The sequence below is a fragment of the Apodemus sylvaticus genome, chromosome 17 (assembly GCF_947179515.1).
Source record: "Apodemus sylvaticus chromosome 17, mApoSyl1.1, whole genome shotgun sequence".
Lineage (NCBI taxonomy): Eukaryota > Metazoa > Chordata > Mammalia > Rodentia > Muridae > Apodemus > Apodemus sylvaticus.
In genome coordinates, this window is record NC_067488.1 from 59,865,409 (window position 1) to 59,880,735 (window position 15,327).

Here is a 15,327-nt window from a genome sequence, read left to right on the forward strand (position 1 = left end):
TAATTTGAAATATAAATTAATATATTGAATAATTTTTTTTAAAAAAATTTAAAAAAGACTTAGGTATTGAAATTACCCACTGTTGTGTTAATCTGTGTCTTTATTTCTAATACTATTTGTTATATAAATTAGGTGTACTCATTTTGGTACATATATGCTTAGAATTATAACATCTTGATCAGTTATTCTTTTGATAGTGTGACATGACTCATTTTTGATTGAAATCTATTTTGCTAGCTATTAGCATAGTGACATCTGTTTATTTCTTAATTTCAATTACTTGGAATACCTCTTTTTCCATTTTTTACACTTTGGACTTTTCCTATTTTTGATAGTAAGGTGTATTTATAAGAGATAGCAAGTAGATTATTTGCTTTTTCAGTACCATTTGTTTGTCTCTATCTTTTGAATTGGAAATTAATATCATTAATAGAGTTATTTAAAGGTGCATTTTCTGTCATTTCATTAGTTTTATGTATTGTTTAGTTTGATCTAGGAATAAATTAATTTTTTCTTATTTAATGATAATATGAATATTATGAAATAAGCTTCCATATTCAATGTAACTCCCATTCTAAAATCCTCTCCAGTCTTGACTGAGTAGTTTATGTTTATAAGCACAACCTGTAGTTGTGAAATAGAAGATTATATTCAAAATAATTAAATAAAAAAGATGTACATTTATTATTCAAATTAGATTTCATTTACCAATAGACAGACAAACTATGACTATAATATACAGTTGATATCAATTAAAAATACTGAAATTCAGCCTATGAGAAGTTATTTATTTTAAATAGGTTCTGCATTCCTATCTCATATTTCTACTTTATTGGCTTTGTAGTTTTCTCCTTAGAAAACTGCCTTTCTTTTGTAGTTCACGTATTTCCAAAAGCCTTCTTGCTTTTTATGAGATGTACTTAAACACAGGATTCTGACATTTACCATTACTATTCCTGACACATCAGGATGACCTGTTTTAGTTTTGTGGAAAACCAATACAAGTAGTTTTTCTAGGCTAGATCCTGTCTTGAATCTTAATATGTCCATTAGCTAGGAATGCCGCATTATGATGTCTTAGGCTAATATTCATTTCAGTGTAACACAAGCTTTAAAGCACTAGTTTCAGTTAATAGTTAAGGCTATTTCCTTTATGTTTTCCAACATTAATTGTATTTGTAAAATTTAAAAGATCTCGACATTCTGAAACAATTTGCATTGCATGACACCAGACCCTTCAGAAAGTAAGCCAAACTGAAAGTTAAAAAGCAAAACCAAACTAAAGGTTTGCTAAACTTAAAAAGCAAACCAAAACTTACATTGATGACATAAGACATTTGTGTGATGTCCACTGTATCTACTTTCTGATATAGTTTTGATATCTGCATGCTGCAGTGTAGATTTTACAACTTTGTATCTTTTAAAAACATTTCTTTAACAGACATATTGTTTTGTCTTTAATTTTAAGAGAAATGTCTCTGAGAATTATTCTTTTTACTTCTTATTAGAATAAAGGGGCAGAAATTCTCATGAGTGTCTGTGATCAGCACACGTCTCTTCCCACCCGCGTTCCTTTCTCTCCCCTCCTCTTTTCCTTCTGTCACTTTACTCATTTTATTTTGAGATTATAATTATCACATTTCTCTTTTCTCCCCTTTCCTTCCTCCAAGCCCTCCTTTTAATTCTGCTTCCTCTCTATTAAATTCATGGGTCCTTTTTCATTAATCATTATTGCATTCGTATGTGTATATGTGTATACATATACATTCTTCAATATTACCTATTCTAATGTTACCTATGTGTATATTTTCAGTGCTGATCATTTGCCACTGGCCGACCAGTTGTGCCTTCCCCACAATAAGACTATTTCTACCCCTGCTGGTATCCTTAATTGCCTGTAGTTCTTTGTATATGGGTGAGGCCTCATGGGATTTTCTCAATCCACTTGGGCAGGTCCATTGGTGTTATCTTCAGCTAATGTATGGGCAGTTGTTTTAGAAAGACTTTGGCTGTAGCTTACGACATCACTGGGAGAGGCATTTTACAGTAAACTCTCTTTATCTCCTAGCTTTTACAATCTTTCTGCCAACTCTTTAGCAATGTTCCCTGAGCCTTAGGTGCCAGGGGTATTTTGTAGATGGACCCGTTGGGACTGGGTTCCACTACTCTGTGCTTTGATTGCTTGTAGTTTTCTCTGGTGATCTTTGCCTGTTGAAAGACAGGTTTGTTTGATAAGGGGTGAGGATTACCATTATTTATGGGTACAAGGACACATATTAAGATTGTTATTAGGGATTATGCTCATTTAGTGAAGTAGTGGTTATAGATTCTCTTCCAGGACAACACTTTACTAGCAAGATAGCTGTCTTTCTTGCACCAGGCATAGTACCTCTTTTGTTGAGACTGTCTTAAGTCTAATTAGAGAGCTATTGGTTACTGCCAAGGTTTGTGTGGCACTGATGCACCACAGTACAGAGGGAAAGAGAGGGAGAGGAAAAGGGAGAGGGAGGGAAGGAGAGGGAGAGGTAGAAGAAGACGAGAGGTAGAGGGAGTGGGAGAGGGAGAGGGAAAGGGAGGAACGTTGATGTGGTTTTTGGTATCATCTTTGGGCAGGACTTCTGCTTCCTTCATTTCTTTTGAGGCTCGCATGTTGTCTTCTGGTTCTATGAAAGCTAGGGAGAAGGCAGTTAAGTTACTTCCATGTCACAGGTCTCTGAGTCCTATTTCAGAAGCACATAGTGTCTTTAGCAAACGGACTTACTTTCTACCTCTGAGGGGGCAACCAAGGCCAACAGCAATGGGCTGTGTGTTTTGGGAGTCTCTTGGACAGTACTGGCCAACAACTCAAAAGAGGGTCTCTCATGCCTGCCTGGGACTGGGGCTTTTGTTTGGTGGTTCTTTGGCTCTCAGTGGATAGTGTTGTCAGTCCAGATGAGAAAAATTCATTAAAAGTTTCTTTGTATATTAATTCAAAGAATTACATAAACATTCAAAGATTTTCCTTCTTTATAAAAAGATAAATAATTAGTAGCAGATTTCTTATTCCTTTCTAAGATTTCTTTTTGTTGTTTTATCTTCCCCTTTCCTTCTGTATTTACTTCCCTGTCCACTCCCTAGAGAGCCCCCTCTTCTCACTTCTCTTGATCACTTGCTCCCTTCTATTCCCCTTCTGTGCTTACCTAACAAGTGTCCCTAAAGACCCCATCTTTCTCATCTTCTCACTCAGATTTCTTATACCCTGGTATTTCCTTTCTATTGTTCTCCAGCTCCCCCAGCTCCCCTGTCCTCCAAGTGGTCCTGTTTTACTCCCCTGGTTTCTCTAGTTACTTCAGGCTATGTACTTACTCAGAAAATTTTGAGCTAGGAGCCTCCAATAGAGAGAACATGTGACTTTTGTCTTCTGGGTCATTTCATTTAATATGATCTCTTCTCTTTCCATCTGTTTACCTGTAAAGTTTATGATTTTCTTGTTCTTTACAGCTGAATAGTATCCCATAGTGTATATGTACCATATTTTAATTACCCACTTGTTTGAAGGATGTTTAGGTTGTTTCCATTTCCTTGCTATTGTTAATAGACTGGCAATAAACATGACCGAGCAAGTGTCTAGGGATGTGAAATCCTTTTGTCATAATCCCCAGAATGGTATACCTGGATCCCATGGTAGATTTATGTTTAGCTTTCTGAGAACACTCTATATGAATTTCCATAGGCTGCCCCAGGTTGCACTCCCACCAACAGTGAATGAGGGCTCTCTTTCTCCAACATCCATCAGTATTTGTTGTCTGATTTTTGTTGATTTTAACATTCTGATGAGGATAAAATAAACTTCCAAAGTTCTAATTTGTATTTTCCTAGTTGCTAGCAAAGATAAATATTTTTGTGTATTTCTTATTTCTTCTTTTGAGTGGGTTATGGGCACTGGTCTGGCTATTTCTACAATGATTGTCTACCAGTGGAAAGCCCACGGATCCAAGATTTGTTCAGTCTGTGACCCTGGACGTGTCAGCTGGTCTTACTATGTGATAGAATCTTGAGGACAGGCTCTAATGACAGTGAAGGAATGGGCTTGCCAGCAAGGGCAAGCAGGCAGGGGAGAGGGAGAGAGAGAGAGAGAGAGAGAGGGGTGAGGGAGAGGGAGAGAAAAAGAGGGAGAGGGAGAGAGAGAGAAGGAGAGGGAGAAGGAGAGGAGAGGAGAGGAGAGGAGAGAGTCCTTTTCCTATATCCTTTATATACGCTGCCACCAGAAAGTGTGACACAAATCAAAGTTGGACCTTCAAAAGATCTGGATTAAGATTTATCTTCTCACCTCAAAAGATTGGGATTAAAAGTGTGTCTTCCTAATTCAAATGATTTAATTGAGAAAAAAATCCCCTCACAGGTGTGCCCAGCCTCTTGAGTTTTACTTAATTTCAGATGTAGTGAAGTTGACAACCACGAATAGCCATGACAAATTCACCCCTTGTCAACTTGACACAAACCGTATTTCCACATTTTGTGACTGATTTCAAATGAAAATGATGACCAGGTCATAATAATGTAAAACATGATATAACTATCCCATGTACAATTGCAAATGTATTATATATTTAACCAGGTCATAATTATGTCTAACATGCATAATTGCAAACATATTATAAATTTAGAATGTTGACAATATTTCTTGAGAGACATTCTTTTAGTATCTCAAGCTTAAATATGATAACCACTTATATTCTCTTAGTTGATGTTACATCTCATGATAAAGAAATTGAGGAAAGAAAACAAATATCTGTATAAATGCTTTCTTATATGACAGAAATATTTATGTCAGTTATAACTCACTTCTGTAACTAGTCACATGGCTTTAGCTGGTATTTATAACTACATTCCTCTACTACCCATTCTGTATTTCTATCATCCTTGTCAAGTATTTCATTCCTGGTGGGTCTGTGCCATTGTCATCTTGCATGAATTAGGCTGTTGAAGATTTTATTAATCACAGGACATGATAGCACCAAGCAGTGCTCTAAAGCATGTCGGGTACTGCAGACATAATCTTTCTCATCTCCATTGTGAAGAAGTGATCCAACTTTGCTATGGTAATGTGTATCCATCACTCCTCCTAACACTGGTATTCCTTTCTCAGCCTTTGCTGTAAGGACACCAAAGCTCCAAGTGGCTGGGGGAAGTTTGAGCTCCCAGCTCAATGGGATATTTGTTGTGTTTCTTGGCAGGAGCATACCTCCTTCTGGAACCAAAATTTCTAGTCCAGCAGAACTTAAGGTCACAGGAACAGGAAGAGAGAATTTTCCTAATAGATCACTAGGTATAATAATGAATGGAAATATTCCCTTTTCCACCCCTTGATTACTGGACCCATAGATCCTAGCTATGGGAAAAATTGTACCATATATTGGACACTGATTCAAAGCATATGCACAGTCTGGAGATCCCTGCCCCAAGCTATCCATCCTGTTGCTGCCTAATTGGCACTGTAACTGTGCCTTTAAAAGGCCATTCCATTTTTCTATCAGGCCATCTGCTTCAAGATGGTGGGAAATATGGTAATTGCAGTGGATTCCATGATTGAGGGCACATCGTCTCACTTCTGACTGTGAAGTAAGTTCTTTAGGTAGAAGCAGTCTTAGGATTTCTGTTGCTATGAAGAACCATTATGACCACGGCATACTCTTATAAAGGAAAGCATTTAATTGGGACTAGTTTACAGTTTATGACATGTAGTCTATTATTTTCATGGAAAGAAGTGTGGTGACATGAAGACAGGCATGGTGCTGGAGATGTAGCTGAGAGTTCTGCATCTGGGTTCTGCAGGTAATAGGAAATGACTGCTGCACTGGGCATGGCTTGAGCATCTGAGACCTCAAGTTCATCCTATGTAACCACTTCCTTCAACAAGGTCACACCTACTCCAACAAGGCCGTACCTCCTAATAGTGCCATTTCCCATTGGCTATGGGGGTCATTTTCTTTTAAACCACTATAGAAGCAATACTGTGTGGAATACCATGACACTGGTAAGAAATTCTGAAAGCCCTCAGATGGTAGTTTTGATAGAAACATTAGGTGAAGGAAAGGCAATTCAGTGACCAGAATAAGTATCTATTCCAGTAAGAACATGGTATTGTGCTTCCCATGGATGAAGTGGTCCAATGGAGTGAACCTGCCACCAGGTCACTGGCTGGTCAACTCAGGGAATGGTGTGATAAGTCTGGCTCAGTTTTGATCTCTACTTTTGCCAGATCTGTCACTTAGCAGCAGCTATAGCCAGGTCTGCCTTAGAGAGTGGCAGTTTACTTTGTCAAGCCCATGTGTAACCTCCATGTTTGCCACCATGGCTTCTTTGTTCATGGGCACCTTGGGCAATAGGAAAGAGGCCAACTGTTCATAGACTGAGTCATCTTATCTACTTAATTATTGAACTTCTCTGCTGCTGAAGTCACTTTTGACTAGCATTTATGAGTTACAGTATCTTCACATCCTTCGCCCAACTGCAGAGATATAGTCACATAATTCTTCCCCAGATGTCTTTCTTAGTAGTTTTCTAGTAATGCTCTTTACAAGTCCTGACAATTGAGCTAATCTATTGGCTAAAGCTCATGAATCAGCAAATAATTCACATCTATCTATTTTTCTTTCAAACAAAATGTAAGACCATATACACTGCCCAAAGTTCTTCCCACCATGAAGATGTGAAGATTTCCTTTGTCAGTGTCTTTCAGGATTATCCCAGAACAGGGTTTTAATGTTGTAGCTGTCCATTTCTGGGTAGTGCCTGCATAATGTGCAGAACCATCAGTAGATCAGGCACTAGGTCTTCTCTTCCCCAGTCACGAAGGCTATCCCTTGAGGCTAGAGATGCAAGCTTGGGAACAGAAGACATTAAATTAGGGATAGAAACCATAGGCATTTGGGTAACTTCATATAACTTGCTTGTGCCTCCAGGATCTGTTAAGACAGGATCACATATATACTACTTCTGTTTGATAATAGATTGCTACTGTGCACATCCTATTTTATGGCTTGGTGGGTCAGATAATACCCAGCTCAGGATAAACAGCTCAGATTGCATATTAACTTGGTGGCCCATTGTCAAATGGTCAGTTTCAACTAAGGCCCAAAACTGACGAAGGGCTGTCCTTTAAAGTGACAATATTTGTCTGCATATGATTGTAAAGTCTTTCTCCAAAACCTCAAAAGCTCTCTTCTGTGCTTCACCTCTAAAGTCTTGCCAATGCCTCCAGATAGCATTCCCGTCTGCTACTACCACTTCAAGTACTATAGGTCTGCTAGATCATATGACTCACATGGTAGAGCAGCCTTCACAGGTTCCTGGGACTGTTGAAGAGCCTTTTCTTGTTCTAGGCCCTGTTCAAAGCTAGCAGCTTTCTGAGTCACTCAAGAGTGACACACCCAAATGAGGAATGTGCTATCTTCAGAATCCAAATAGGCCCATTAAATGTGCTAAATGTGTTGCTTTCTTGGTGGTGGGTGTGGCCAAATAAAATAACTTATCATTTATTTTAGAAGGAATATCTCTGTGTGTCCCATACCACTGGATTCCTAAGAATTTTACTGAGGTAGAGGGTTCTTGAAGCTTGGTTCGGTTTATTTCTCATCTCTGATGTACACATGTGTTACTAACAAGTCACAAGTGATTGCTACCTTCTGTTCACTTGGCCTAATCAACATAATCTTCCCAGTCTAATAATCTTGTCAGTCTAGTGGACTAATGGGAAATTTTGTGGAAGAGACAGACTATTGAGATGTCTTCATACTTAACTCATGAAAAGGGGGAGGGGCTGAAGGGTTATTAGATCCTTGAAGTAAAACTGTGAAGATATACGGCTGGCCTTGCCAACTGAAAAATTGCTTCTGGTGGTCTTTATGGACAGTTACCAAAAAGTAAAAAATAAAAAAAAAGAAAGAAAAAAGAGGCATTTGTTAAATCAATAGTTGCATCCCACATACTAGAAGATATGTTGATCTGCTCAAGTAAGGGTACCACAACTGATACAGCAGCTGCAGTGGGAGTCACTACTTCATACATTTTTGCTAGGCAACTGTTATTCTCCATGATCCATCCATCTGTCCTCTGCACTGGCCAGATAGGAGAATAGTGGGATATACCAACCCTGCATTTTCAAGTCCTTGACAGTTGCAATAATTTCTGCAGTTCTTCCTGGGATGGGATACTGTCTTTGACTCGCCATTTTCCCTTACAGAAGAAGCTCCAATGACATCCATTTGGCTTTTTTCAACAATAATAGCCTTCACTTCATAGGACAGGGAACCAATGTGAGAATTCTGCCAATTTCTGACTTCTATCTCAATTATACATTTCGGTCCTAGAGAAATGACTGAAGGATTAATGGAAAACCCTGGACCCACTGTGAGTTGATCATCTAAAACTCCATCACCTGACCTTGATAAGCCTTTAACTGGCAGTGCTTCTTGGGGTCTGCCAGGATCATTGTCAGTTCTGAACTGATAGACCCTGAAAGTCTGTTTTTTTTCCTTTCTACCAGTATACAGTTATCTTTGTAAAAGATCCTTATAGGAAAGGACAAAGAAAGACTAACAAAAATCTTAAATATTTTGTCAAGGTCCTGTCTCAGTGGAACCTGGCCATCCCTTCACAAGGGGTTCTGGATCTTCAAGTTGGCTCAAGTCTGGAAATTGGTTATTAGAGCAAGATTTCTTTTTGCCACAATCTAGTGGAGTCTCTATTTTGTTTGAGAAATTTTCTGTTCTTATAGATCAAACAGAGATGTAGTAGGATCTTTATATATTTCATATCTGTTAACACGATGATTGATTAGCCAGTACCAAAGGTCCATATGAATCATGCCACCATAAAATTCACTTTGCTTATGCTTGCATTACAGGTCAGACCATTGTGGACATTGCTTTTCCTATGTTGCCTATTATAGCTGTTATCACCTTACCTTTGGTGATTCAGTGCTGCTTGGCCCCTGCTACCTCAGAGCCCAATTAAACCAACTGCATTGAATTTATCTAAGTAAGCAGCAGTGTCTCCAATCCTGAGGGCTGGCAAACAGAAGGGTGCGACAATAAAGCTTTTTGAATATTCTTGCACCACTGTGGCCATTTTGGATTTAAAGGATTAGTAAAGGGCATGTCTTCTGGCCTTCCCCATTCTGGAAAATTAAATCTCATACAGTGCACCCACTCTAGCATTGCAGTTTCCCCAAGCTTTAAAATCCCTTCATCAACACTAAGCCAAGGGATATCTGGAATCTCCAACTCCTTTTCAGTGTGCCATCTTTTGAAAAATTCTTCAGCCAACCATTCAAGCAAACTTTGATACCTTTTTAAACTGTGTGAGCTTCCATATTAAAACTACTCATTCAGTGGCCAATACAAATAAATACGCCTGATCCGTTTGATGTTCTTCCACCATTATTCCACACCCTTACAACCCACTCCCAGACATGCTTCTCAGACTTCTCCCTGAATGAAACAGCAACTCATTAAGATCTTTAGTACTGTAGTACACCACACTTTCTACCTCCCCTTTAGGTGCCTGCTGAGCCTGCTTAGCCTGTATTTTGGTTATAGGTCTAAGGAAAGCAAGTGGTGGGCTCTGATGGACACAAGTATTGTCTTGCCTGGCATTTCCTTTAGGGAAGGTTAATTCTGGTTTATCAGACAATGAAGGATTATTTTCCATAGCCAAGATCAGAAAAAGCAATATTTCAAGGAACACGCTTAGAAGTACATCTTTCTGCTAAGGATGGAGAGACTAATTCCCTAGGAGACATAAACTCCTCTGGGTTCAAAGTTCTCAGTTCCAAATAGAGTCCTCCCACACATCTCCATCCCACATTACAGGATCCCAATCCTTCACCAGTTAATATCCTTATATTATCTGACACCCTCTAAGACTGGGACTTGAATTCTCTAACCCCCACAGTGTTGGTATGGGAGATATTGGACCTGAGGCATGGGATTAAATCATAAGAGCAGAGCCTTCATTGTTAGAATTCCTGTTTTTACAAAAACAGCCCATCCCTTTGTTATGTGAACAAATAGTGTATTCATCTGTGAAGCAGAAAATGGGCATCTGTTAGGTGTATATCTGGGCATTTTTAACTGTAGTCTGTACAGCTGCCAGAACTGAGAGGAATTTCTGATGTTTTAATTTAGGCAGAAAAGTACATTATATTTCCTGTTCATCATAAAGGTCGTGGCTGACACAGCCCTATAACTAAAGCCAGATTGTGAAGAGATATGTGTAACATATTCATTTCACTCAGTTTCTTGTGACTCAATAACTTTTCAGTACTGAAATCTCAAACCTGGAGAAAACCATTCGTTCTTATGCTTAGGTTTGATGAAGAATTGGCACCCATGAAGAAGACTGATTGGAAACAAACAGTGTGGCTTAATAATAACAGGGTAGAAACCCATAAGGCCTGTTATTTGAAATTCTTCCTGGACTCTCTATGTAGTATTCTTTCCTGTAAGGTATGAGACAAGACTTCCTGAATTTAACTGAAATTGAATGTGGACTCCACAAACTATGCAAACAAAAGGGATCAGAATATTTCTTATATAAAAATCTGTTATATTTCTAGACATATGGCTGACCACATAGAAGCAGGGTCTAGTTTCTGTGATCTGTGATGAGGAGAATAAATGTACTCTCTGTGATCCTCTGTGTAGAGATAGCAGTGATAGGAGGGCAGTCAGGAGACGATCCAAAGGAGACTTTGCTTTTGAGTATTGATTTTCCTCAAAATACTTATCATTTCAAAGCAGTACTTCTTGGGGTATAGTTTTTATGCCCCATTATCATCTACACAGTTGTGGTATTTTTATAGCAACCCAAACAGAGTAGGGGATTTCCTTCTCTCCCTCTGCCTTTCACAGTGCTGAGGATCAAAGGCAGGGCTGTGTGAGTGTAGGCAGGTGTTTTGCCAGTGAGCTAAAGTTGTGTTCAGAGCTATGTTCCCACCATGGTGCTCAGAGTATTTCAGAACAGGTCTGTAGCACAAAGTCACCCCAAACTTATGGTCTTCCTGCGTTAGCATCCCAAACTGGGATTACAGGTATGTGCCTTCATGCCCAGTACCGAGATAACCAGTAGATTAATACAGTTGGAGTTGTTGTGGCAATACACCCCAGAGTTCCTTCAAGCCTGAAATAACTTACGTCCTTTATTTTGGTGATGTTCCAAGTGATATAACTGGAATGTTGAAACGTTAAAGCAATGCAGAGTAAGTGGAACTGTTGACCAGGAATGTTATCAGATGAGAGAGGTTCAGTAATACACCATTTCTAATGCATTCTTTTTTTAAATCTCAGATTTATTTTGTCTTTTATTAATTATTAATTTACAATTAATTTATTATTGTGATAGGTTTTATTGCATTTTGGACTTCCTAAGAAATTTATGTGAAATATTACATGCCAGAGATTTTTTAAAACATTTTCATATTTGCAGAAAATATTACATTGATAAGTAAATTTAGAATTTAATTTTATGTTTTCACCTGAAACGGCAATCATCTTAGACATGGTCTTTTCTTTAATAACTGTATGTTTTATCCTGCTTATGTTCTTAGGACCCGGGTTCTGATAAAGCAAGAAAGAAGAAAGCAGAAGGTAAGGGCATTATAATCTGAGTGATGTTAGCCCCATAATAGCAAACTTAGCATTAAACTTCTCAATCACTATTTGCTATTAATAAATTCACCGCAGGGCCAGGCATATGGCACTCTTCTGTACTTGTAGCCAGTGCAGGAAGATTGATGCTCGTTCAAGTCCAGCCTGGGCTACATAGTGAGTTCCAGTCATCCGGGCCTCCACAGCAAGACTCTGTCCCCAAAAAGGATTAACTTAAATAAGGATAATGTCACTTTTCCTTCTTCCTTCTACATGGCTTGTTTAACAACATACATTGCTCAAGCAGACACAACGATCATTATTGACTGTTGCTGTCTTTGTAGATGTAAGACTCATCTCAGATCCAGCTGCTTCTCACTGCCCTCAATTTTATCCCTGTAATTCAAGCCATCTGCTATTGTGTAGAGTACTGTGATGGTCTCATAGCCCACGCCTGGCTTATTTAGTCACTTTTTAATATATTCATTATATGAGCCAGGGCATCAGTGAGTTTTCTGTGAGACTGTCGCTTCTTGTAATATTCAAGCTCTACCTATAAAGCCTCCCCAACCTGATTGCCTACACATGAGTTGTACAAGGACAACAGTAGTGATGGCGAAAGCCCATGAGACCTCAACCCTACATAAAGAACTACAAGTAACTAAGGAATTCTGAGAGAGAGGGAGAAAATAGTCCTCCTCAGGGAAGTTACCAATTGGCTATCCAATGCTAAATGGTCATCCTTGAAAGAATAAATATGAGTGACACTGTAGAGACTGAAAAGGCTATATTTAAGAATAGAAATGTGTACTCAAATATGTATGTAACATAATTTTAAAAAGAGGTCATGAATTTGAAAGCAAGGAAGAGATGTTTGGAAGAGGAACGGAAAGGGAAATGGTGTAATTTATTATTTCTCAGAGAGAGAGAGAGAGAGAGAGAGAGAGAGAGAGAGAGAGAGAGAGAGAGAGAGAGAGAGAGAGAGAGAAACATTGATTATATCTTGGAAAGGAACTTTGAAAATTTATACTTGGAGAATATACATAAATAATTAGGTCATTACTATTAATAAAATGAGAGAGAGTGAATGAGAGGGAGGGAGAGAGAGAGAGAGAGGGAGAAAGAGAGAGAGAGAGAGAGAGAGAGAGAGAGAGAGAGAGAGAGAGAGAGAGAATGTATGTAAGGGGAACCTCAAAATTTCCACTAGTACTTTGGTAGTATGACTCTTAAACAAACTGTGGCCTGTGAGAGACACAAGTGCTTTAGCAGAGATAATCTGTCAACTTCGTGCAGTTAGTGTGGGTTACTCTGTGGTTTATAGCCCTGAGGGAAAAAGGATCTTAGAGTGTAAGAACTGAGATTCCAATACAGCAAATTCTAAAATATAGAGAGGGCAAGAAGGAGGAAACCCAGAACAAAATCAGTGTGCTGAGAGAGAGAGGGACAGAGAGAGAGAGAGAGAGAGAGAGAGAGAGAGAGAGAGAGAGAGAGAGAGAGAGAGAAGGGGTGGTCACAATGAAAGCATGGAGTTGCCCTGTGTGGATCTTTCTCTTTCCTACAATAGCACTTGAGTTTTTTTTTTTTAATATTTATTTATTATTATATTTAAGTACACTGTAGCTGTCTTTGGACACACCAGAAGAGGGCACCAGATCTCATTACAGATGGTTGTGAGCCACCATGTGGTTGCTGGGACTTGAACTCAGGACCTCCAGAAGAGCAGTCAGTGCTCTTAACCGCTGAGCCATCTCTCCAGACCCAGCACTTGAGTTTTAAAGCCTCTTTTACCCCTTCTTTGCTGTCCTGTACAGTCTTGCTCCTGCCAAGTATTCTCAGTTAGACTCAACTTCAACACATCATCTTTTATATAGCTAGCAGTTCTCCTCAATTTGAAACTCCTCCCATAGTTTCCTGGTGCGTTCTGGTTCTGTAGGCTTTTATCTCTATATTCATTTTAATGCTCATGTGCAAGGTGAAATTTGATTTGTTTCCCGAAAGATTTTTGTTTCTCTTTAAATTGTTTTCTAGTAGATTCTGCCAAGCCAGACTTTATCAGAAAAACCAAGCCTAATCTTTTTAGATAAAATAATCACTCACTTTGACTTTTCTGTGGCCAGAGATTAGGAAGCAGCATGACATCTAAAGGAAGAGGAGCAAACCTATTAGTCAGTATTCCAGGAACTAGGGGCTCACTTCCTTTTCAGTTTGTTCGTTCCCCACCCTTCTTTTTTCCTGAAAACTTACAGTGCTACCCTGAGACTAACGCAGACTCATCCATGTAATTTAGAAATAGTCTTCAAGAAACTTCTCTTGCTCTCCTGCTCTCCCTTGCACACCCTCCACCCCCCAGTTTATACACCATCTCTAGTCACACCATCCCCGGGTTGTCAGCCTCACTGCCTTTAATCCACCACAAAATACAATGCTTTAAGAAGTAACATCTTTTCCCCATTTGTTGGTTGCCATTTAGTCCTTTTTACAGTGTCCTTTGCCTTACAGAAACTTTGTAATTTTATGAGATCCCATTTGTCAATTCTTGATCTTAGAGCATAAGCTATTGGTGTTCTGTTCAGGAACTTTTCCCCTGTGCCTATGTCCTTAAGGGTTTTCCCCAGTACAGTAAAGTACTATTCAGCAATTAAAAACAATGAATTCATGAAATTTTTAGGCAAATGGATGGAGCTGGAAAATATCATCCTAAGCGAGGTAACACAATCACAAAAGAATACACATGGAATGCAATCATGATAAGTGGATATTAATTAGCCCTGAAGCTCTGAATACTGAAGATAAAATTAGCATATCAAATGATTCCCATGAAGAAGGAAGAAGAGGGCCCTAATTCTGGAGAGGCTTGATCCAGCATTGTAGGGGAGTACCAGGACAGAGAAAAGGGAGGGGGGAAAGATAGGAGAATGGATGGAGAGAAGAGGGACTTATGGGACATATGGGGAGGGGGGAACTGGGAAAGGGGAAAGCTTTTGGATTGTAAACAAAGAATATAGAAAATATATCCTGCAGTCTGTTATTTAAGTGTTGAAGAGCTTATGGCATGATGTTTTTGAAGATATTTTATACCAGTGTAGAATTATAGATCATTCAAATGAAAGGTGTTTGTTTATGATGTTTGATTCATTTTGTTTAGTGGGATATTTACATCTTTGCTGATATTTTTCAGATCTTTCATTGATTTTACAGTCTTCATCTATTTTTTTTTAAGTTTTAGGAAGAAGACTAGTATACCTTCATAGGTAGGGGCTTAAGGGGAAGGGCAATGCTGCCACATAAACCAGGAGAGAGTCTCTTGGAAGAAAACATCATAGAGTTGCTTGTCTGGAGGGCTTTTACGAATATATTTTCCTCTTAAAAATAAAAATAGAATTACATGATTTTCCTCCCTTTCCTTCTTCCAACCCGTCCTATACCATCCCCCCTTTCTCAAATTTATGGCCTCGATTTCTTTAATTGTTATTGATATTGTATGTGTATCTGAATTCCTAAGTATACTCATAGATGTAATATTATCTGTCTGTATATTATTTAAGAGCCACCAACTTGGTTTATAGCTACACTGTTCACGGTAGCTCAGAATGGGTCCAGTCCACACATACATCAAGCATCAGAAGAATGAATAAGAAATCTGATACATATTTATTTACATATAAAGGAAAAAGAAATCAGAAGCTTGTGGGAAATG

At 38.7% G+C, this 15,327-nt stretch overlaps 1 protein-coding gene across 1 annotated transcript in view; it reads left to right on the forward strand.

The window, feature by feature from the left end:
* Positions 1-10,981: 10,981 nt before the first annotated feature.
* Positions 10,982-15,327, forward strand: part of C17H12orf40 (chromosome 17 C12orf40 homolog) — a 52,114-nt gene continuing 47,768 nt past the window's right edge. The window contains exons 1-2 of the mRNA XM_052160360.1: positions 10,982-11,007; positions 11,591-11,630. Coding sequence (XP_052016320.1) covers positions 10,982-11,007; positions 11,591-11,630 — 66 coding nt within the window. The remainder of the gene's footprint in view (positions 11,008-11,590; positions 11,631-15,327) is intronic.